The sequence below is a fragment of the Pristis pectinata genome, chromosome 4 (assembly GCF_009764475.1).
Source record: "Pristis pectinata isolate sPriPec2 chromosome 4, sPriPec2.1.pri, whole genome shotgun sequence".
NCBI classification, from domain to species: Eukaryota; Metazoa; Chordata; class Chondrichthyes; order Rhinopristiformes; family Pristidae; genus Pristis; species Pristis pectinata.
In genome coordinates, this window is record NC_067408.1 from 56,705,908 (window position 1) to 56,732,187 (window position 26,280).

General features: G+C 40.8%; 1 protein-coding gene across 8 annotated transcripts in view; it reads right to left on the reverse strand.

Annotated features, from left to right (window-relative positions):
* The window catches only part of LOC127569724 (F-box/WD repeat-containing protein 11), a 149,545-nt gene that overhangs the window by 110,376 nt on the left and 12,889 nt on the right, over positions 1 to 26,280 (reverse strand). For 2 of the 8 annotated variants that reach the window (XM_052014536.1, XM_052014535.1), the window contains one exon: positions 18,462 to 18,563. The exons of the other annotated variants lie outside the window; for them this stretch is intronic. In XM_052014536.1, the coding sequence (XP_051870496.1) occupies positions 18,462 to 18,512 (51 nt within the window). In that variant the 5' untranslated portion in view covers positions 18,513 to 18,563. The remainder of the gene's footprint in view (positions 1 to 18,461; positions 18,564 to 26,280) is intronic. 8 annotated transcript variants of the gene reach the window in all.

Below are 26,280 nucleotides of genomic sequence, written 5' to 3' on the forward strand. Positions count from 1 at the left end.
TCTTCTATTTACACTCTTCTAGACAGATAAGCTATAATTAACAAGTATTCATCACCCACTCCCAGATGGCACCAGTAGCATGTGTCACTCGAGTTCTCCACTTTATAATGAACATTCCCTTTGTTCCCTCCAACCCCTCCCTCAGCAACTTCAAACAATCTATACATAGGGAGATCTGAAATGTTCCCCCTTTATAAATGCTGCCTGACCTCTTGAGTATCTCCATTTTAAAATATTAAATATTACCCAAAGATTTTAAAACACTTCTCAATCTGGAGAAACACAAGTTCAGTCTACTGTATTTATTAGTTACCATGGCAACAAATAATCTCATAAGTGATAGGCAATGGGTTTGAATCCAAACAGAAATGACAGCCAACTTACTGCAACCTCCTTTTTAAGAAGGTTCATCACTATGAAGCCACATTGGACAGGTAGATTAGGACACTTGAAAAGATTCCAATTCAGTTTGTCAGCATAGACTACAAAAGATGGTACAAGCGAGAGCTCTCTCTATATTAATCAATAATTCTAGAACTAACTTAGGTCAAGAAAGCAAAGGTTACATGTGCCACCTACAATCTGCAAAATAGTTAGAGTCATACTATCAGGTTAGGAGGGAGAACACACAGGTATACAAGGTCCCTGACTTTGATCACTAACCAGAAAGCACATATGTCATCTAATATAGCCCAGCCATTATTATAACACTCACATCAACATAGATATAATAGCCTGAAGCTATATTATGCCATACTCATACTAATTTGAACAATTACTTAATGAGCGTGACAGATATTTACAATTTGATACCTAAGTAGAACCACAAAGAGCAAGTTAAAATATAAACTTGGTCAAAAAGTTGAACTCTGGTAGTTAGAAGAAGAAACAAGCCAGTGATCCATGCATCTTGATACTCAGAACCAGACTTAAGTGCTTCCCACTGAACCTAATTGCAGTACCTAATACCCAATTTGAAGTTCATATCAGCTACAAAAAGTTGACTTGCATTCACATCTTTCACCTAGAATCATACTGAAAGTCCTCCACCTCAATTCAAAATTACTTCAGATAATAAGTTATGGAAACACTGCTCATTTTTCTTTGCTCAACAGTGCTTTTACATATCCAAAGCTTCACTATAGAGTCTTCAATTGTAAACTTCTAAGTCACACAAATGGTCAGGTCCAACTTTTATTTGGCAAAGTTCTACAGTATACAATCACAGAAACTCATTCTTTACTACAGTCCTAATTAAAAACAGCCACAACGGGCTTCCACTCATAGATGTTCTATATAAATTTCTTATTCACTGGCTTGTAATGTTTGGAAAGAATTGCCCTCATCCACGTTGCTTCTGGGATTCTGCAGGTTCCTGAACAGTCTAGTTCAACATGCCCACAGATGACTGACATTCTAACAGGCAGCTGCACAATTTACAATGACTTGCGTGCAAGGTCCTGGTGTGTATGTACTCAAGGAACCATGCCATTCTTTGAGCATTGCATCTCTCAGGAGACGTGGGGTTTGGATCTGGTGAGAACACTCCTGAGCAGATAATTGATCTCAGAGTACACACTGAGGCTAGGACTAAAAGACTTTTGCAGTCTATGTTCTGACGTGGAATGATTGTCTATTGCTATAAAAGGTCTACACCACAAACCAACATTGTCCCCAAGAGTTACATTTACAAAATGCACACTCCAAGTGTATGTCATGAGGCAGACTGGCTGATGTCAACTACTAAATATCACAATCTAAGGCTCAGTATTAGCAACTCACTTTTCAACATTCACATTAGCAACAACCCGTAGATCCAGTCACAAAATTTCAGATAATCAGATGCCTTGAAATAAACATTCCAACATGAACTGCAGCCCAGGTGGAACACCTACCAGAAGAAAATAGTCAAGGATAATCATATTGTGCAGTAGCTCCATCTAAAGCAGTAAAAAGTTGCATCTACATTTCATTTCAAAAGATGACATCTTCATTGGTCTGAATTCAGGTATAAAGGCTACCCAATTTGCCTTGGTGATTCTGGATCATTGTTTCACATACAATCAACATATGATGAAAACTGTAGCCTAGTTCAGAGATTAGCTGAAAACAGCTGGAGAGAAGATGCTCATACCCTGCAAATACCCAGCATATTCCTTCCTTTTCTCAGATGAATACTGCACACTGCCATTGACAGGAAGTGTATAGAGAAAATGTAGGTGCAGCTAAACACTATCAAACAACAGGCAGCAGTCTGTCACCTTGCCCAGAGAAATGCTCCAAACACTTCTAACAGAAACAGTAATAAACAAATATAATTATATTATAGCCAATTCAGATCTGGCAAGTCATGCAGACTTCCAGAAGCCTCTGAGGTGCTATGCAAGTCCAAAACCACTTTCTTATTCAAGAATGAAACATTCAAGGTCCTCGTTTCTTCAACCAAAAAAAGTGACAAAGATATAGGAATTCAGCGTGGTCAAGCATTTACTCAGGGCATTATGTTGTTGCCTGGCTCTCAGAAAGACCATGGACTCTGGGAACCAACCACTTGGCTTCACTGTGAATCAGCAACAAAGAATCCTGGAATCAGCCAGTTTGTACAATTAAGCTGGGTTGATGCCGATTGCCAGCATCCAATCTGGCTTCACTACATACCAGGACCATGGACCCTTGAAACCTGCCACTCAGCTTCACCAATAAAATAGAACAGAGGACACCAAAGATTATTAATCAATTTTAACATCATAAAATACTGGAAATATGATAACCCCAAAACTGCAAATACTGTGAGAACCACTGCCTACTGAGATGGAATGGTTTCCATTCATTCCTTATCACCAGAAGTCAGAATGTACAACAAATATCCATGACTGAATGCTCTCCTTCAAGCTGATATATGGAAACAAAAGGCACAAGTGAATTCAGAAACTGAATTTGACATTCTGGTTTAAGAGTTCTGGATTATTGATAAAGAAATCCAATGTAACTTCCACATGCAGGAGAAAATAAATAGTAACAACTAACAAATTACTAATACTTGCATCCCATATTGCAGACTATCCAATGGAATGACATTGAATTCTCCAATTTCAGATAACCCATTCCCCCGTTCCTTTTCTCTCTTCTCCTGATCAACCCAGTTCCTCAAATCTCCACCTGACTCCCAATCACCATTTCTTACCCCACCTCCACCCATTCCATCTGCCCATCACCCACACACTCCTCTCGCTAGGTCCCCTCCCACTAATGTTCCTATCTGGCCACCCCAGCTTCCTTATTTAGTGCCATGCTCCACCTCCCTTTCTTATCAGATTCCATCATCTGCAGCTCTTTGATGCCTCCACCCATCACCTCCCAACTTTTGTCACTATTCTGTCACTCCCACCCCCCCCCCCCCCCCATCTGCCATTCACCCCTCCTAACCTGGATCCACCTATCACTTGCCAACTCTTGCTCCACCCCTTCCCCTCACCTCTTTATACTGGCTATCTCCCTTCTACTCTCAGTCTCAACCCGAAATATCAACTGTCCATTTCCCTCCACAGATGCTGCCTGAACTGCTGACTTCCTCCAGCAGTTTGTTCTTTGCTCCAGATTCCAGCATTTGCAGTCTCCTGTGTCTCCATTAAAACAAAGCATTCTCTCAGAATAGTGCAGGTGAAAACTCGGGAATATTTCAATGGCACAGAGGTCCGTAAATTGGTTTCTAGATAGGCAAATTAAGATGGCCTGAATTGCCTCTCTCATCAGTGATTGGTGAGCATCCACAAGGTGATGTAGATAAAATTTATATAGTACTCCTCAGTCTATGTTGTATTAGTTATGCAAATAATTTTGACATCTTGGAGGAATAATGGAAGTCACCCAAGATTCCACCCTCTTGGCAGAAATGTGATATCAGTTACTGACAAATATATACAAGGACACTGGCTGACCCTCTGGTCAGGCTGAGTTGTGATTTATAAAACTGACCAAACCTGCAAGTTCACAACTTAAGGAAACAGTTTTTCATTTGTGTGAAAGCTGTCAACACCTCTAAAATACTTCCCACAGCAAGAGTCTCCTATTCGATCCCTGGCAAAAGTTCATTCCAGAGCAGAATATTGTCCAAATGGCAACTGTAATACTGTTACACCACCTCCATAACCGTCAGCCTCATTTCAGTGAGGAGAGGATGTTAGGATACTATCCCTGCACTTTCACTGGGGAAAATGTGCAAAGGACATTGTGACAGAAGCTCTGTTCAACTAATTCATCTAATCACTGGGAAAATTTCTCCAGTTTTGTACTTCATTTCTCCACCATTGTTCCCAATTCTCTCTCCCCAGTCTTCAGTTTGGTACTGAAAGAATAAAGCAGTAATAAGACCCTATTTATCTATTCAGGCAATAGGTAGACTCTTCAGCACTAGATGAAGACCAGCCAAATATTATCCTACTATTCTAACAGTTTTTTTCCTATGAATCATGATGAGAGACACTGAATGGTCAAATACGTACAAATGTTGTATGTGGGAAGTACGCTGCATATAAATTGGCAGACATTTTCTACCTTGCAAAATTTTCAATTATTATACTATATGCTGGACAGTAAATTGATCACTTAAGCACCAATCCACACAGCTATGGTAGAAATCTTAATTGATCTTCAAAGCATGATACTCTGCTCACCAAAGGATGCCCTCGAAGCAGAAATAACAAAACTACCGGTGCAGGAGAGCAGAACTAAAATTTTCTTTACTACTTTGCAGCCTCAGTTTTGGCAGATCAGTGATCTTGGGTCTCATTTGTACCATCACTAAAATGCCTATTTGAATTCATGCAATCTACCAGGATAATTAAATAGAAAATTTAATTATCCTGGTAGCGTAGCATAGTGGCATAGCAGTTAGTGTGACACTATTACAGCGCCAGCAACCGAAATTCAATTCCCGCTGTAAGGGGTTTGTACATTCTCCCCGTGTCTGCATGGGTTTCCTCCCACATTCCAAAGACGTATGGGTTAGTAGGTTAACATGGATTTAAATGGGCAGTGCGGACTCATTGGGCCGGAAGGGCCTGTTACCGTGCTGTATAAATAAAGTTTAAAGTTTAAAATAATCTTACTAGAAGTTTAATTTTCATGTTTTCAGGAGTTGAATAAAATGTCACACAACTGTAAACTAAATCCCTGCAGGTTGAGAATGAAAATCAATAAAAAAAAACTGAACACCTAATGCTCATTAATTTTGCTTGGGTGAAATTTACCATCTCCTCCGCCTGATGATAGGGTACAGCTCCTCAAGTAATATTGCTTTCCAGTTATCCTCCGCAAATCAACCTACACGTGCAAGAATGTATTTACAAGCAAAAGAACCAAGGAAATATCACAGCAAATCTTAATCCTATCTTCTTCAAGAGTCTGCATACAAAGAGTAAAATAGAGAATCTGGTCATTTGGGACTTTGATAATGCCAGACTGGCAGACTTTGAGCAATTAGATGTTACTCTTACTAAAATCTAAACATTTCTCTTTTTTTGGGTGGTATAATAAATTTTCCAGAGAGCCCGATAAGTTCAAAGAGAAAGGAAAATATTCAAGCACTCTGGACCCTGCTTCAGCTGCAAATCTACCCACATTCCAAACACCTTCCTATTTTTCTGGCAATGAAGAGACCAACTACTAGTTTTTTTAATGCTAACTTGGTTGACGTACAAAAACAAACTGAAATTAGAATCTTTCATCTTTTGGTCAATGAAACACCAGATACTGAGGCACCAACAGAGCATTCAAGGGAGACTTGAAATAAAGCAGATACTAAATAGGACATTAACCTGAATGGAATAAAAGTAAAAATATTGGTTTGAGGAAACAGTGTGCTCCAAAGGGATATCAGAACAAACTGTTTAAACTTCCATAAACTATACTTGAATGAAAACTTGTGGATGTTGTGCTCAGACTGCAAATGAATTATGCATTAAGATTATGTCTGACTCCTGAATACTCCTTGTATAAACATGCACATATAATACAACATATTTGACTGTATTTTATGACAGCAACAGCTTGTTGACACCATGCCCAGCACTCCATTCACCCAAACTGTTTGCACCACCCTAACACATTCATTCTTGTGGAAATACTTCCCTGCAGATGGTAACATCCATCTAACAAAATGTGGCAGCATTAGCAAGAATAACCAGGAGCAATAAGTGTGTGGGTTCCCACTGTCATCACCTCTGCACATTAAAGGGCAACGGACGCTGCCCCACTCGAGGTCAGCCAATACAACAGGAAGGAATTCACATGTGGGGCCTTCTGGTCCATATGAGTGGAACTAAATGCCATAACAGGTAGAAATTTCAAAGTAAGGTCAGCCTACAACAACATAATAAATGTTTCAGTAAAGCTCAAGTTAACAAGGAATTCACATGGATTATAACCAACAAAGCACATGTTCATATTTTATGAAATGGAACTTATCAATACTAACAAGGAATCCAAAATATTTCAAGCACTAAAAAGGCAACACTAACCCAACAATGGGAAGGTCAAAATACAGATAGGTCTAAAACCCAATTTGAGCCGTCCTATTGAGTACTCTTGAAGGGTCAACGAGGGACATAAACTCTTCCAGTGCGTGACAGTTTTAGCATGCAGAGATTTGGCTCCTTTGATGAATCCAAAAAGGGTTTCAGATGTGCCACTGCTGGACCAGTTCAATGTGACAAATCACACCAGCTTCAGACATGCTCACATAACAGACAGTCTAGAGATGTGAAAAAAATCAATTAAACAGCCTTTTCTAGGCTGTTAAGCGATCACTAAAAGAAGTGAATGGAGACAGTAAGTTGGCTTCACTGAGATGCCCATGTCATAGAAACATAGAAAACCTACAGCACAATTCAGGCCCTTCGGCCCACAAAGCTGTGCTGAACATGTCCCTACCTTAGAGACCAATAGCCCTCTATTTTTCTCAGCTCCATGTACCTATCCAAAAGTCTCTTAAAAGACCCTATCATATCTGCCTCCACCACCTTTGCCGGTAGCCCATTCCATGCACTCACCACTCTGAGTAAAAAACTTACCCCGACATCTCCCCTATACCTACTCCCCAGCACCTTAAACCTATGTCCTCTTGTGGCAACCATTTCAGCCCTAGGAAAAAGCCTCTGACTATCTACCCGATCAATGCCTCTCATCATCTTATACACCTCAATCAGGTCCCCCCTCATCCTCCGTCGCTCCAAGGAGAAAAGGCCAAGTTCCCTCAACCTCCTTTCATAAGCCATGCTCCGTAATCCAGGCAGCATCCTTATATATCTCCTATGCACTCTTTCTATAGCTTCCACATCCTTCCTGTAGTGAGGTGACCAGAAATGTGCACAGTATTCCAAGTGGGGTCTGACCAGGGTCCTATATAGCTGCAGTATTACCTCTCGGCTCCTAAATTCAATTCCACGGTTGATGAAGGACAATACACCATATGCCTTCACCATACACCATATGAGCATCCTATGGACTCAGATCCCAAGAGCCCTCTGATCCTCCACACTGCCAAGAGTCTTACCATTAATACTATACTCTGCCATCATATTTGACCTACCAAAATGAACCACTTCACACTTATCTGGGTTGAACTCCATCTGCCACTTCTCAGCCCAACTTTGCATCCTATCTATGTCTCTGTATAACCTCTGACAGCCCTCCACACTATCCACAACACCTCCAACCTTTGTGTCATCCACAAACTTACTAACTCATCCCTCCACTTCCTCATCCAGGTCGTTTATAAAAATCACAGAGTAAGGGTCCCAGAACAGATCCCTGAGGAACACCACTGGTCACCAACCTCCATGCAGAATACGACCCATCAACAACCACTCTTTGCCTTCTGTGGGCCAGCCAGTTCTGGATCGACGATGTAACGTTCCCTTGGATCCCATGCCTCCTTACTTTCTCAATAAGCCTTGCATGTGGTACCTTATCAAATGCCTTGCTGAAATCCATATACACTACATTTACTGCTCTCCCTTCATCGATATGTTTAGTCACATCCTCAAAAAATTCATCAGGCTTGTAAGGCAGGATCTGCCGTTGACAAAGCCATGCTGGCTATTCCTAATCATATTGTACCTCTCCAAATGTTCATAAATCCTTCCTCTCAGGATCTTCTCCATCAGCTTACCAACCACTGAGGTAAGACTCACTGGTCTATAACTTCCTGGGCTATCTCTTCTCTCTTTCTTGAATAAAGGAACAACATCCGCAACCCTCCAATCCTCTGGAACCTCTCCCGTCTCCATTGATGATGCAAAGATCATCGTCAGAGGCTCCGCAATCTCCTCCCTCACCTCCCACAGCAGCCTGGGGTACATCTCATCTGGTCCTAGCGACTTATCCAACTTGATGCTCTCCAAAAGCTCCAGCACCTCCTCTTTCTTAATATCCACATGCTCAAGCTTTTCAGTCTGCTGCAAGTCATCACTACAATCACTAAGATCCTTTTCCATAATGAATACTGAAGTATTCATGAAGTACCTCTGCTATTTCCTCCGGATCCATACACATTTTCCCACTGTTACACTTGATAGGTCCTATTCTTTTACATCTTATCCTCTTACTCTTCACATACTTGTAGAATGCCTTAGGGTTTTCCTTAATCCTGCCCGCCAAGGTCTTCTCATGGCCCCTTTTGGCTCTCCTAATTTCCTTCTTAAGCTCCTTCCTGTTAGCCTTATACTATTCCAGATCTCTAACATTGCCTAGCTCTCTGAACCTTGTGTAAGCTTTTCTTTTGACTAGATTTACTATAGCCTTTGTACACTACGGTTCTTGTATCCTATCGTAACTTCCCTGTCTCATTGGAACATGCCTATGCAGAACTCCACACAAATATCCCCTGAATATTTGCCATATTTCTTCTGTACTTTTCCCTGAGAACATTTGTTCCCAATTTAAGCTTCCAGTTTCCTGCCCGAGAGCCTCATAATTCCCTTTACTCCAACTAAACACCTTTCTAGTCTTTCTGTTCCTATGCTATCATAAAGGAGATAGTGATCATAATTCTATCTCCAAAATGCTCTCCCACTGAGAGATCTGACACCTGACCAGGTTCATTTCCCAATACCAAATCAAGTACAGTCTCTCTTCTTGTAGGTTTATCTAAATATTATGTCAAGAATCCTTCCTGAACACACTTAACAAACTCCACCCCATCTAAACCCCTCACTGTATGGAGATGCCAGTCGATGTTTGGGAAATTAAAATCTCCCATCACAACACTATTATCACACCTTTCCAGGGTCTGCTTCCCCATCTGCTCCTTGATATCCCCGTTACTACTGGGCAGCCTATAAAAAACACCCAGTAAAGTTACTGACCCCTTCCTGTTCTTAACCTCCACCCACAGAGGCGTAGACAGTCCCTCCACGACGTCCACCTTTTCTGTAGCCGTGACACTATCTCTGATCAACAATGCCATGCCCCCACCTCTTTTGCCTCCCTCCCTGTCCTTTCTGAAACATCTAAAACCCGGCACTTGGAGTAACCATTCCTGTCCCTGAGCCATCCAAGTCTCTGTAATGGCCACCACTTCGTAGCTCCAAGTATTTATCCATGCTCTAAGCTCATCTGCCTTGTTCACAATACTCCTTGCGTTAAAATAGACACATCTCAAACCGCCTGTCTGAGCAAGTCCCTTCTCTATCACCTGCCTATCCTTCCTCTTGTACCAACTACAAGCTTTCACTATTTGAGAGCCAGACACATCTTCTCCAGTCTCTCCAGTTTGGATCCCACCCCCCCAACAATTCTAGTTTAAACTCTCCCCAGTAGCCTTAGCAAACCTCCCTGGGGTTCAAGTGCAACCTGTCCTTTTTGTACAGATCATACCTTCCCTAAAAGAGGTCCCAATGATCCAGAAATCTGAATCCCTGCCCCCTCACTCCAATCCCTCAGCCACGCATTTATCCTCCACCTCATTCTATTCCTATACTTACTGTCACGTGGCACAGGCAGTAATCCTGAAATTACTACCTTTGCAGTCCTGCTTCTTAACTTCCTTCCTAACTCCCTGTAGTCTTTTTTCAGGACCTCATCCCTTTCCCTACCTATGTCATTGGTACCAATATGTACCATGACCTCTGGCTGTTCTCCCTCTCTCTGCAGGATATCTTGGACACGATCTGAAACATCCCGGACCCTGGCACCTGGGAGGCAAACTACCATCCGAGATTCCTTCCTGTGCCCACAGAATCACCTGTCTGCCCACCTAACTATACAGTCCCCTTTCACTACTGCCCTCCTCTCTCCTTCCCTACCCTTCTGAGCCACAGGGCTGGACTCTGTGCCAGAGGCACTGCCACTGTTGCTTCTACCAGGTAGGCTGTCTCCCCCAACAGTACTCAAGCAGGAGTACTTATTGTCAAGGGGTACAGCCACAGGGGTACTCTTTAATACCTGACTCTTCCTCTTCCCCCTCCTGACTGTGACCCACTTGCCTGACTCCCATCGCCCCAGTGTGACCACCTGCCTGTAACTCCTTTCTATCAGCTCCTCATTCTCTCTGACCATACGAAGGTCATCGAGCTGCATCTCCAGTTCCCTAACGTGGTCACTGAGGAACTGTAGCTCCACACACTGGGTGCAGATGTGGTTGTCCTGAGGCTGGGAGACTCCAGGACCTCCCACATCTGACACTGAGCACAGAAAACCACACTCATTCTATTTCCTTTCCTCAAATCCCCTACCTCACCTCGCCTCTTTACGCCGAAGCCCCTTGAGCCAAAGCCCAACCACTCTGCTCCCTCTCACTCAGCTGCCTGCTCCGATGCTGCCCGCTGGATACGGCAATTTGCTTTTTAAACTGCCCACGTCACGCACCTGCGCAGTCTTGCCCCGCTATTCCCGATTAGAGAAAAAAAAACTTCGCTGCTCCGAAGTCCACCGAAACAACCCGAAAACAAGAAAAAAAAACATCTGGGTTACACCAGATTATAAACTATGTCATCTGTGACATAGTTTATAATCTGGAAACCCGAGTCCAGACAAGGCCCCATAATTCTACCACAAACATTCCCTTTGGTCGTGGGCAAATTATTAGAACCCATTTCTAAGAGACAGTATAAACTTTCACTCAAAATGGCAAGTTAATCAAAGACAGTCAACCTGAATTCGTTCTCATCTAACTCGATTATACTTTTTGAGGAAGTGAGAGTCAATGAAACCAGTAGTCAACACTTGCATACAAGATGAGTCACAAAAACCACCTGGAAAGCTAATTTCACGACCACTGCTTCATCAGTTCTTGCATTCAGCATAAACTGCTGAATGCTGCTTTTTAGCTTGAGAGCAAAGCAGCCACACCAGCAAAGTCAATGTTGCCCTGAACTTGGCATGAGAATAGTAACTGGGTATGTAATATGCTCCTGTTGACATACTGCCAGTACTTTCAAGGACTTTACTCCCCTAACTGAGATGGCAGAAAGCAACTCAGCCTTGTTCAACCCAGAAGCATCTGCTTCATTACATTTTGACTAACCATTGCTTAAGTCAAGAGACTCATTCAATCAGGAAGTGCAAATACTGTTGCAACAGGATTGGTGTGGGATTTGCACTCTACGGACACCAAAACCCCCACACAGAGTGAACTTCATGTCTCAGCACTCCATGAGAAATGCAATACCCTGCTCACCAGGTTACAAACTCCTTCAAAAATCGTGGACTAAGCAGGAGTTCACTCTGGAGCTGCACATTTTAAAATCACACTTTTCAAGTTTAATATCAAGGATACTGTGGTGGTGATGCATCAGAGATTGCTGACCATATCCCCATATGTTCCGTGAACCTGCATATCTGGGATAAGAACCAGTGATGAAGCAGATGCGCAGTGCTGCCATAGTAATAAAATTTGTGGGGATGGGGGAGGCGGAACATTCTTCTGGAACAATTTTAAACATTTTAGGAACATATTCATGGGTTTCAATGAGAAATGAAAATTTCTTTCATTAAGTCAGAGACGTACAGTACAGAAACAGGCACTTTGGCCCACCAAGTCCCTGCCAACCATCAACCATTCATTTACCCTAATCCTTCATTAATCCCTTGTTTTATTCTCCCCACATTCTCAACTTCCCCCCCTCACTTATACACTAGGTGCAATTTACAGTGGAAAATTAACCAACCAACCTGCACACCTTTGGGGTGTGGGAGGAAACTGCAGCACCTGGAGGAAACCCACACTGTCACATGGAGAGTCTGAGAACTCCACATGGACAGGATTGAAGCCAGATCTATGGTACTGTGTGGCAGTGGCTTTACTAGCTGTGCCACTTTGTCTCCCCCGAACTCCATCCATTGTGGTGTTGTAATGCTGGATCAATCCTTGTCAAATGCATTAGCAAACAATTGCTACATAAATGCACCCATACCCAAAAAACTCTACAAGCAAACTCCAGTTGTTGTATTGGAATGTGGTTCAGGGTCAGAACTCCCTGTTGGGCCTCAAACTCTGCATCTTGTAACAGTTGGACAAGATTAGAAACTGGCAACACAAACTCCCTATTGGATTAGGAAGGGCTATGTGTGACTAAACCAGCCAAACCAGATAGCCTTCAACTCAATTCCTAATCTCAGCTGGGTCGGCAGCCCTTGCAATACGATAGATGGCCTTGAATATCCCTTGTTAGGGAGAGAAAAGTTAGGGCTCACACTCCTACTCAGTAACCCTGATACACAAAATATGCTCATTTGAGCTTACAAAAAGGTACCAATTACATTGCAAGAAATAGTGTTGAAAAGGAGGGGCATTGTTGCTTGATTCCTTCTTTTCCTTTGAGCCTTACTCCATACCAACTAAAATGATGAGAGAAGAACCAACACTCCTCATCTCACCCAATCTTTGCTCACACTACTGTTTAATCATAAACCAACGGTGTTGGGAGTTGGGGAGACCCTTCGCTATATAATCCTGTTCGACCACTAAACTGGAAGGATATGTAAATGTACTAAATCCACATTCTGCAACCCAAATACAATTATACTTCATGAATGGAATGTGAAATAACACCACACTGGGGAAACAAATCAGCACTCACAGGAAAATTCCACAGATTTTATATTAAAAAAATTCAGGTTGTTTCCACAACTGCCAAATAGACAATGTATTATTTAGCAATGTGAGCTGAGTTACTTCTGTGGAATAGATGTTTTATTATACGTTAGGATTATTTGACAGCTGTCAGCTTACTTATAAATCATCACCAGATCATTTTTAGGAAAATAATTCCAGTACAGGTAATCAATATTAAAAGAAATGCTATCATGAAAGGTCTTCCAGTAAAGAGCTGAGCCTCAAAGATCAAGGCATCCAGTTACCAGAGTCTGTATGGAAGTAACTGGTTTACATCCAGTGACTCCTGATAGGTCACTGTGCACAAGTTTTGGTCTCAAAAACTAGTCGCCATCCAGCAAGGTTCTGGTGTCTGATGGGATCAGACAGTTCTCCTGCTCAGACATTATATCAGAATAACAATCAACTTACATAAAGAATGGTCTCTGTTACAGTACATCCCAAAGCAGTGTTGGAAAAAGTGAAAGGAATGGGTTGCCTCCTTTATTACTAAAAGTGAATCGTGACGTAGAACAACAATACATGGCCACGTGGCAAGGATAGAATTAGACTTGGCTTTGGGGTTTCCCATTGGCTAAATAGCTATGCTATTTGTGGTGAGCCAAGGTCAGGTAACATTCTATTAACATGCACAGTAAGAGGGTTGGCAGTGTATTCAGGAAGAGAGAAACATTGATGGGGACAATACATTTTTTTTTAAATAAATAAAACCCTGGGTTGTGTTTCTAAATTGTAATGCTGCAGTAGATTATTATTACTTGGCTCATGTCTGCTGAAAACTAGCTTGGACTAAGTATTTATTCTATGAGTCAATAAAGCTTATACCTCATCCAGCAGAATCACTATATTACACACCCATAAAAAAAAGACTAGCAACCTCTGGCAGCATCAAGGTAGCTTATCAACCAAGTAGTTCAACATGTAATCTAACTACTAGGTCCAAACCCTTGTAACAATCAAAGGAACTGAATCAAAGTTTAAAAGTGCACTGATTACTCAGCAGAACAGAGGTATACACTGCATAGCACAATCACAATATGCTAGCCTTAGGGACCAAAGGAACTTCGCTGTACAATTTAAATTGCTCAATATGCGAAAGTATAGGATAGAATAGAATACACCCATTGTCCCCTTTCATGTAGAGTCTGGTAGCACATTTAAATGCCCATCTTTTACATGTGAACTCAAGAGTGTGAACATAGGGGGTTTATGCACCATCTCAATGGATTGCAGCCACTCTTGGGGTACTGAGGCTTCCTGCTGCTTCATTGCACTGCATATACCAAGGACTGAAGGTCGCCCCTTCTGATTTGTCCATCTTAGTTTCAGAGTTAAAAACCATGATGATGCTGGAGGAACTCAGCAGGCCAGGCAGCATCCATGGAGAAAAGCAGGCGGTCAATGTTTCGGGTCAGGACCCGAAGAAGGGTCCTGACCCGAAACATTGACCGCCTGCTTTTTTCCATAGATGCCACCTGGCCTGCTGAGTTCCTCCAGCATCATCGTGTTTTTCATCTAGATTCCAGTATCTGCAGTCCTTTGTTTCTTTAGTTTCAGAGTGGACTTGTAAAAGAGGTGCTTAAAACACATTATTTGTTCACACATGGAAGCCTGGAAGAACAGTCGTCTCCTTGAGATGGAAACAAGATTCTGAGGGGAAGTAATGAAGTAGATGCTCAGAGTCTGTTTCTTCTCACTGACAAGTCCAGATTGATGGCACATACTTTTAGGATGAGAGGACAGCCTTTCACAGCTGAAAAGAGAAGAAACATCTTTACACAGTGGATTGTAAATCTTTAGAATTTTCTTGCTCGAGGCTTTTGGATGTTCAGCCATTGATTAGTTTCAAGGTTAAGATTGATAGACTCTTGGGCACCATTATGTGTATGGTTGTTGGAGAGTTCAATGGACTTGAGGTACAGGACTAGTTGTGATCTATTGAATATGAAACAAGTTCAAAGTGCTGTATAGCTTATTCCTGATACTATTTCTCATGTTCTTATATCTGTTTCTCCATCTAAGCATTAAATCATCAGAACATTGTACAAAAATCAATGGAACTGCCAATACAGTACACTGTAGAAACTCCACATGACAGTCAATGCCAGAGATTTTAAAAAAAAGCAATGTGACATCAGCTTCATTCTAAACTACCACAAACCAAGCTCCTCACAAAGTCAGTATTCCACACTTAAATAGAGCTACACGAGATGCCTGATCAAGGCTGTCACTCCTCAAGGACTGCCCCAGGGTTTCCGAGAATGAAAGGTTAATTTTCCAGATACTGCTATGAGCAAGCTAGGAAAAGTTCCTACAAAAGCTTCATCTTAAAATATTTTTTGATTATGAAAATGCAAGAGATGAAAAGGGGCTAATTGGTCGAATGAGATGGCTGGTGGCCAGAAATGTGATGAAACTTCCAAGAATGCACCAGTCAGGAGTTGGTAACTCAAGGTCAAGATTGATGAGGGAAGCAGAAAAGAGGATAGAACCTCCTGAATGAGCAAACATGCTTGCTTCCACAACCATTGCAGACTACAGGCATACAATATGAACAGTGCAACTGCTAAAGAGGAACTACGCAGGGAACAATCTATGAAAACTGACAGCCGATTTTAAAAAATGGCAGAGAAATCACTTCCACCGATCAAGGGAACTGAAACCCTGAATATAAGCAAGTTTAATCCTTATTCTTCTATGAACACAGACTTTATACCTGCAACATGAATACTGATGTGCATACACACTCTGTTCACATACAAGTTCTTAAATCCAGCTGCCCATCCAATGCCTACTTATGTTCCTTAATGAAAATTCTTACTAGCAGCATGATTCTGTGGACCCCTCCAGAAATATCTACCATTACCTCAAATATTCTTCATGCCAAGCCAAGTGAATGCAAGAGTTCATGTGACATTGCAGCTAAAACCAAAACTGTTACCTGTAAATGCTGATATTCACATTCTTGTTCAACAGAATTACAGGATGCTATTGGGCATAGGTATGTTTGGCTCTCTATTTGATATGCTCTGATGCAATGGAGAGGGCATTTAGTACATATACAGTCCCCTCACAGTCAGTTTGCTGAAACTAGATACTGGCACAAACTGGGCACCAAGAATGAGATCACTTCAGGTCAGTTATGGGTAGTGAATAAAATTGGTAAGCATAGGATCAGTGCAAAAATGGGCAGTTTAAGGTCAGTGCAGACTCAGTGAGCCAAAGGGCCTTTTTCTGTGCAATATCTCACTATAGCTATCTCTATGGCTAAACTGAGGAACACTCACCTTGGAATCAGAAGGCTGTGGGGTTCACACCCCACTCCAAAAGCTTGGTCACAAAATTTAGGTTGACACTTTCATGAAGCAGAAAGGTGGTGGTGTACTACTAGAAGTACATTCTTTTGGATGAGATAAACTAAGACCTGATTTCCCCCTGATGAATGAAAATAACCCATGGTATTACTGAAATAACAGCAGTGGAGTCATCCCTGATGTCCTCCCGTAAAATCTCCAGAACTAATCATCTGGTCATTATTATAATACTGTTCTCGAACCAATACCAGTGCAAACTTCTGTGACACTTTCTACACTGCCACAGTGACTACTTTGCCAAAGTCCTTCACTGTATGTGAAGTGCTGGAGACATTCTAAAGTCGCAAAAGGCACTGTTGCACATTATTTTTCTCAGTCTAGTCCGGGGGAGATCCACCTAAACTGCCATTTTGGTAAAGATTATAAGAATTTTTCAAATCACAATTTTTTTCAATAGCCCTAAGTATGCAAGGTAGCAGGTGCTTGGAATCCATACCATTCACAGTAAGTACTGGACCTCCACATTAATGCCCTAAGGACTGCATTCATATGAGCTGATATCAATTGTTCTAAACAACATGGCAGATTGGAACATGTATGTTAAGTTAGCATAAACCTCAAAGCTAAACATTACTAGCTACAGCAAATGACACCAAAATACATGCCGCATGCAGACACATTCAGTATTTAACATTGTTACGCATTGTTGCAACATTGCAAATTTATACATTAACACAATACATATAAACACATACATGTCAAACACCAAGCTCTTCAAGCAGAACAAAAAGGGATTTAACATCAAAATTAATTTAACCCTCTGAGTGCTGCAAGAGGTGGGAATAAAAAAAATCAGTCTAAACTTTAATATTGAAACAGTACAATGTAAAGAAAGTCCAAATAATTTGAATTTGCTGGATTTCAACTTAAGAGCTCTGGAAACTGACATCATATCCAAACTCATTTCATGGTCTCATTATTCCCCTATGAAATGCAATTATGTTGAAACTTTTGAATCTTAGACTAAATGCGTGAGTTGCTTACAATTTTCTTGAGTGAGAACTGCCCTGAAAAATGTATTTATTTAGGGAACAGCTGTGCAGAGGGAATGCTCCTAATCTTCTGTAAGTGATTTCAGAATCCCTTCAAGACTACTTAAAATTAATGTTTTACAATGTATTTAAGCCCATTTCGCACATCATTAAAGTGGGCAAAGTACAAGGTACAAGGACTCTACAACAAATTCTGACCCAAGAACATCCACCACAGTAACAACACTAAGCAGTATTGGCAATCATCCACAGCCCAGTACCCATCCCAACAGCTTTCATGCTCTTCCATCTGCTCCAGCCACACTCCCCACCCCGAGCGCGTGCCCCACAGCCGAACTCCCCACCCCGAGCGCACACCCCACAGCCGCACTCCCCACCCCGAGCGCACGCCCCACAGCCGCACTCCCCACCCCGAGTGCGCGCCCCACAGCCACAGTTCCCAATTCAGGCAACCACTCCAACAGCTCCTGCAAAAGCCTCTACTACATCAACAGATCCTGCAACTGCTCCTGCAGCATTAACAGCTCCATTTCCCTTGTCTTTCTAAAGTCATATTTCTGCCCTTCTGTTCTGGAAGTACCGAGACACCTACTGGCAGCCCTCAATGTCAAATCTTTCATCTAGCCTGAATTGAGACACTAAGCAGGCCGCATGCTACTTAGTTGTAAGGTATCATTTCTAGGGCCAATCATGCATTCAGTCAGCAGCCCTAGATGATTCACTTCCAAGCATTCTGATCATTTCAATCTTCCTACTGGCACCTCATTTGAAGCAAAGTATTGATGCACATATTGATGCATGTTTCAAGCCTTAAATCTGTTGCACTTATATGCGCGTGCACACACCTGCACACTCTCAAACAAACACAAAATGTCAGTAACGAAAGATCATAACAGGAATTTGTCAGTACTCAGAGGGTTACATATACACAGTCACAGAATCATAAAAATAAAAACACAGTAAGTAAAGAAGATAAGGCACCTGGAGACATCTGACACTGGGCATGCTCTGCAGGCATCTCAGTGCGCACATGCTCTCTACCAGGTTGGAGCAGCCTAGCCACAAAGACCTGGGCACAGAACACTGCAGGATAACAAAAGGAAGGAAGAGAAGCAGTTAGAAGCCAGACATGATCAGATTGAAGTAGGTTACTTTATTTGTTAGTAATTAAAAACAGAAGGCTTAGGTCAGACAAGAAGTTGAAATTCAACAGTAACATTAAATGAGCCTCATAAATCATTTCAGAACTTTATATGAATACAGTATCTAAGGATAATGCAATAGGCAATAACTTAGTTATTGGAAAAAGCCATTGAATCGAATAAGTCTTCCCTAAAATTATCCCACTTCCTTTCCATATTTCTCAGTCCTTGTTCTCAGGGTAAATTAAAGTTAAGATTTTTCAATTGTTAAGTACTATTTGAAGCAATTCCTCTTATTTCTACTTGTGTCAAGTAATTCCATCAGTAACCCTCCATTAGAATGAGGTCTGAACATACAAATCAGTAGTTGGCCATTCAGCCCCTCCAGGCAGCTCCATGTAATATTGGATGTCATAAACTCCCCATGTTGAATATTTTTATACTTAAGCATGCAGATGAGCATACAGAAGTAAAGCAAAATGTTCCAATAAAATCAGCTGTGAGCACAGGCCTGGAAATTCCTAGCATAAAAGGGGTGAAGCTAAATATTAAAAATATGAAAACATTCTCAATAGGCTAATAGATACCTTCTACTACAGCAGGGGTCAAAACATTCACATGAAGTCCCAGGGTTTGATCACACCAAGTTGACCCATGTCAACTAGAGCCAGCACTTGTGAATTAGGAGGGGACAACAAATCAGGCCGCCAGCTCAAAAAAGTAGGTGAGGCACAAGCGGATATGAGCACAAGAACGTGAGCGAGTGATAAACTGAATGTGGCAGAAAACAATTCTCAATGCTCAGTATCCAAACTCATGAAAAGTGACACTGGAAAACATTTGAAAACTACCTTTACTTTAACAGATAACACCACAAGAAATGGGACAAGTAGGCAACATGGCCAAATGAGCCATTTCTACCATCCGAAAAGATAATGGTTTGCTGCTGACCTGATGAGCACTGACTCCACTTTTTTGCCTGTTCCCCAGTCTTAACTGCTCAAAGACCAAAAATATGTGGTCTTTGCTCTGAATGTTTAATGATTCAACCTCCACATTTCCCTTGCAAAGAGAATTTCAAAGCATCTCAACGGGTAGAGAAGAAATTGCTCAGATTTGCACTCGTAAATGGGCAACCTTTATCCTGAAACTATATTCCCCGGTTCTTGATTCACTTAAAAGGGAAATATCCTCAGAAGCCACCCTATTAAGCCCCCCAAGTAAAATAATCTTTGGCTCTTCTAAACTTCAATGAGTATAGGCCCAAGTACGAGTCATTTCCGTCATCAAATTGCAGGAATTAAGCCAGGCCAAAACTACACACAGTACTCCAAGTATAGTCTCTCCAACTGTACAGCAGTACAGATATGTACTCCATCCCCTTTATAGTTTAAGCCAACATTCCATTTACCTTTAATTATTTGCTCTGCCTACATGTTGACCTGTGTTTTATACACAAGGATACCCAGATTCCCAATACTGCAGCTTTTTAAGTTTCTTGAGTTTTCTATTCACATTCAATTCTACTTTACTACACCAGTACACATCCGTATGACACAGGAACAGGCCCTTCAGCCCACAATGTCTGTGCCAACCAGGATGCTAATCCAAACTAATCCCTTCTGCTTGCACAGGGTCTATATCCCTCCATTCCCTGCCTGTGCATGTGCCCAGCTAAATCTCTCTTGATCGTTGCTATCGTATCTGCATCCACCACTTCACCTTGCAGTGTGCAGCAGAAACCTACCACCTTCCATGTAAAACAAACTTTTCCCCTCTCACCTTAAAGCTATGCCCTCTAGTATTTAACATTTCCACCCTAGGAAAAAGACTATCTACACCTCCCATAATTTTATATATTTCTATCAAGTTGCTGCTCATTCACCGACACTCCAACCTCTCCTTATAGCTAATACACTCTGATCCGGGCAACATCCTGGTGAATCTCTTCTGTACCTGCTCCAAAGCCTCCACATCCTTTCTGTAATGCAGCAATCAGAACTTCACACAATACTCTAAATATGGACTAATCAAAATTTTACACAGCTGCAACACGATTTCATGACTTTTATGCTCAGTGTCCTGAACAACAAAGACAAGCATGCCATACACCTTCATCCTATCTACTTATGTGGCCACTTTCAGGGAGCTAAGGACATGCACCCCAAGATACCTCTGTACATCACTGCACCAAAGGCTCCTGCCATATATTGTATAATTTCCACTTACACTTGACCTCCCAAAGTGCAACATCTCACACTTGTCCAGATTAAACCCCATCTGCTATTTCTCTGCCCACATTTTCAACTGATCTAAAACCTGTTGACTCCTCTGACAACCTTCCTCACTATCCACACCCCCACCAATTTTTGTGTCATCTGCAAACTTACTAATCAGCCCATTTACATTTTCATCTAAAGCATTTATAAATATCACAAACAGGAGGTTCCAGTACTGATTCTTGTGGATTGAATTACAGCAAAATGGGAATTATGTTCAACATTAATTGAAAGATGTTGAACATAATTCCCATTTTGCTGTAATTCAATCCCTTTTTGAAGACACATTTTTACTCATTTTTATATTTCCATTATGAGATGTAACATCCATTTTTGAAATGGAAACTGCACATACAGATTTATTGTGCTGTCATTACTTCCTTCTCCTTGTGGTGCTTCCATTATGGAGGATATGATTACAACTCACTTATTGCTTATAATTGAGAAAGGTGACAGATGTACACGGATACAGATGTTTCCATGTATCTTAAGTGCATACTGGGCATATTCTTGCTTCCCATTCTCTCCTCACTTCATGTCTTCCAAGTCTCAGATCAAACCTGACAAGTTTATTGATGTACAGCAAAGGCTCAAGTATTAGCTTGGTTACTGGATGATGAAAGCTTAGCAGCAGCAATGTTCAGTACCAATAACACTTGTGAAGCTAGCAAGTACAATTGAATTACTGCATCAAACAGCAAGGATAACCAGTTGGATAGGTGGATGAAGAGGAATGGAATAAAATGAAATGAGAATAGAAACAAACAATTTGCTCATGTGCACGTTAATGCTATTTCAGAGGGTTGGGCCAAATAGCCTATTTCCTGTGGTTACTTTTCCCCTAACAAGTGCAAAATAGCTGTTGTCACTGATGGCTTCTTTAGCTGAAATCTGTTTTACTGCTGCGGACTAGGAGTTATATAGCACCATTAACACAGTAAAATGTCCCAATGGACTTCAAAGATAGATTCAAGGAGCACTTTAAAGAAGGGAAAAGGAGGGAACTCAAGAGCTCACCCCTGAGAAGTTACAATGAAATGAAATTAATGGAAAATTAGTCATCAAGAATAAGCTTTAATAAAGCTACTGAAACACAAATGACTTAACGGGAATGTCACAAAAGCAGATCATTTTGCAGTGATCAAGCATGACCAAGATACCACGTGCCTATGTCTTCATGATCAAAGTGTTGCAAAAAAAACACGAGCCTAATTGTCCCCCTTCTCTGCAGGAGAACTCTTTCTCTAGCACAGCATACAAAATAAGCTTCCAATACTTCTCAGTAAATTTCCCAGAAAATACTACAGATGAATGCATGGCTAGACAGATGATGCAGGTTAAAAGGGTTTAGATTCCTCAGCCATTAGGACTAGTTCTGGGAAAGCTGGGAGCGGTAGAGACCAGGACCAATATCCTCCATAGGTAGGTTTGCTGCACTATTAATGAGTTAAACCAGCTTGGCAAGGGATGGGACCCAAGCATAGATTCAGAAAGGAGAAAAGCAGAACTGGAAGTGGAAGGCAGAAAATTAATTAGAGCTTGAAAGACAAAAAGGTGAAAAAATAGACAAACGTGGAATCTGCTTAAATGTATAGACCTAACTGCAAGAAGCTGAAGGACCTGATAGACACGAAAGTATGAAGGTGTAGTTACTATGAAAGTGAGGCTTAAGGATTAGCTTAACATCCCTGGTTTTCAGACGAGATAAAGAGGAAGATTAAAACAGAGGGAAGTGGATGGCAGTATTGATTAAAATAATAATTACAGCAGAGAGAAGTGATGTTATGTTGGAAGGATCATGAAATGAGGCTATACAAGTGAACTAAAGAACAAAAGATGAGCAAACATATGGCTGAGCGTCTGCTGCAGACCTGCAAACAGTTCAAGGAAGACAGAAGAGCAAACCTGTAAACAAATTTATGCAAAAACACAAGGGCAGAAAAAGTCAGAAATTTCAATTACTCTAATATTAACAGATACAATCTGTGTGAAGGGTACATGGGCACAAAACTCCAATTCCGCATTCAGGCAAACTATTCTTAGCCAGTAGGTAGCAAGCCCAAAAAAAGAGGAGGGTAATTTTGGATTTTGTTTTAGGAAATAGCCAGACAGATGTAAGTATCATCAGTGGGAGTGATTAAAATTCAGTTAGACTTGAGTGTTAATGGAAAAGGACAGGTAAAAATAGAAGTAAAGATTATAAATTGGGAAAAGCCGATCCTACGGGACTGATAAACGATTTCGCAAGAGTGGATTGGAAGCAGTTAATTGAATGCAAGTCAGAGGTGCGTGTGTGCGCGCGCACGTGTGTGTTTTTCTCTCCCCCTCTCTCTGGGGTGGGGGGGAGGGGGGGAGAAAGGTCTTTAAAGTTACATGTTCCACAAATCTAGACATCCCTAGATAACAAGGTCCACAGAGAGCAGGATAAGACAAAAAAGGAAGCTTCAAGGGCTTAATATTGCAAAAAACCTGTAATAGAATGGAGTGTGTATGAGTAAAATCAAATCATGAAAGCAAAGAGGAAATATATATAATTTAAAAAGTAATAGCAAAGAAAATTCAAAGGCAATTTGTTTGCACATAAAGAGCAAGAAAATAACCAAGGAAACAGAAAAGGTAATTAGGAAGCAACATAGTGGGCAAGGTTAATAAATACTTTGGAACAGTTCTCACAAAAGAGGGAGGGATAGAGGTGCGGTATGATGCTGATACTGCATCGAGGCAAAATATAGGATGGGATAAACATTGAAAATAAGGAACTATTAAGAGGTTTAGTATCTTTCAAAGTGGAGAAATCCATTTAACCAGTCCCAGATGAAATATATTGCAGATGACACAAAAAATAGATGTATCATCAAGTCAGGAGCAAAGCTTTGGACTGAAAGATATAGATGGTCTTGTCAGTTGGACAAAAAAGTAGCAAGACAGAATTCAATCCAGAGAAGTGTGAATAACAACACATATGGAGAGATCAACAAAAGAATACCCAATTAATGAGGGAAAATTGAAAAATTGAGTGTCTCAAGGTAGGACAGATCAATAAGGTGATTACAAAACCCTGCAGGGTACCTTTTTTTTAAGCAGGAGCCAAGAATTCAAGACAAAGGAGTTTATGCTAGACCTGTAAACAACACTAATTAGACAATAGCTCAAGTATGGTCTAACAGCTCAAGATTGAGGTAGTGTTCAAGTCCATGAACATTACCTCATTATTCCCTTTTATTTGTACTATTTACTTCTGTAATTTATGGTAATTGTATGTCTTTGCATTGTACTGCTGCCACAAAAACAATAAATTTCATGTCATCTAAGTCAGTGATCATAAGTCTGATTCTGAACTTCAGTTACCAGAGAAATACCAGACCTACCTTCTCAGCTAATAACACTTCCATCCAGTTCAGAAAGTTGTGGGTTTAAGTTCCACCACAAACCATATTATCTCACCAATATGTTAATGCAATGCTAAGGAAAGAAAAACTGCAAGTGAAGTTCTATCCATCCTTTCATGTAAATACAAAATATCTTGTGTCACTAACTGAAGGATGAGAATGGGACTTCTACGGGTAATTTCTACTTGCCAATGTTCCTCTTTCAACTACCATGGCCAAAAATTTGCTACTAAGACTTGTTGTGGGTCCTAGCTATGCACAAGTTGACAACCAAGCACAAGTGCATAGAATATTAATCACATATTGCAGGTGACTTTTAGATTATTACAAGATTAGGGGTGCCCGAGGTTTGAAAAGAGCATTCTTCCATTACACATCTGCTTCAAAATTAGGATCAAGGTAATAACATGACCATCAATCAAACAGCTTGTTACATTTAGCCAAGTAAGTCTATCAAAAAACGTGTACTATACAAGTGTAAATCAGTTCTTTGAAATATTTCGTGACCCCAGTATTTCCAGAGCCATTTACACTCAATTAAATATTTTAGGTGTAGTCATTCTTGTGATGAAGGGGTACAAAGCAGCAAATTTGCACAAGTCCCACATAATAATAAACATAACTAATTAATCTGCATTATTATTGATAACTGAAGGACAAATATTAGTAAACCAAAACTGCAGATGTTAGAAATTTGAGACAGAAAATGCTGAAAATACCCAACAGCACAGGCTGCATCTATAGAGGGAAAACAGTTTGTTTTAGATGTTTGATTTTTCATCCAAACTGTGGAAAGTTGTTGATTAAACAAGCTTTAAGATGTAAGTGTTTAGAAAAGGAGAATACAAGAGAAGCACTATGGTTGTATGGAAGACTGGAGAGATGAAATGACAAAAGAGGTGATAGTGTAAAGGCAAAGGAAGTGATTAATAGGGCCAGATCATGTTCTCATTTTTTACTTCACATTATGCCACAGATCTGTATGTCCACCCAAGAAGGAAGACTAGTTTAAACATGTCATCTCAAACACTGCCTCCAACAATGCAGTACATTCTCAAATTATTTCCTGAAATCTATGGAATGCAGCTTTAACTAGTGACCTGTTGACCTAAGAGAACTGACACCTTCTCATTAACAGTCTGAAAAGCAAACTGCAAAACGTTGGCAGAAAGGTGTAATGATGTTGGAAGGATGAAGAATTGAAACCTGATCTAGTACCTTGAAGGTAAGGGATGAAATAGTTACTGTAGAGAAGAGTTGATTCCAAATTACTCCATGGTTCCCCAAATTAAAGTTAATCCAATGAATCAAAATGTTATCATCTTTTTCTACTGCATACTGACCAACATTCATCCGAAGCCAAACAAGAAATACTGCCTGGTAGATGTGGCTCAAGCTGATCTATCCAAAAGATTCAGATCAAGTGTTCTGGAATATGTTATTTTGCAACTGTTTACCTTACATTTGATCTGATTCTGTGTTATAAATTGACTCCAACACACAAAATCATCCTTGGGATACAGTGGTCATACAATACAATACAACATAAATACAATTCAGAGCATGGGTGATTGAAAGTGTACCAACTTTCAATAACACTAGTTCTTTGAGCTCATGTTTAAACTGGGCATTTCCACACAGCAAGTTCAACTATTGCAAACAGAAAAGGAGTGGCATTTACAGACCTACTTGAAATCTAAACCATCTGATTTCCTGAACCCACTTTGTCCCCATAGTCCCCAATCCCACCCAACCTCTTCCCAATACCATCTTCTTACCATATTTTCCAACCTCCAAGCTGGTTTCATATCTTGGTTCCAAGTTTAAAGGTCCACCATTATTCAGCGCAGTTACTGTTAAACTGCGCTTCATACAAAACTATATAATGCATGGTATTAAGAGAAATCAAAACACAAAAACTGTTTTTCTGAAAAAAAACAAAAAAAAAGTTCTTTACTTCTGGAGAGAATGTATAAAACACAGTGAATGT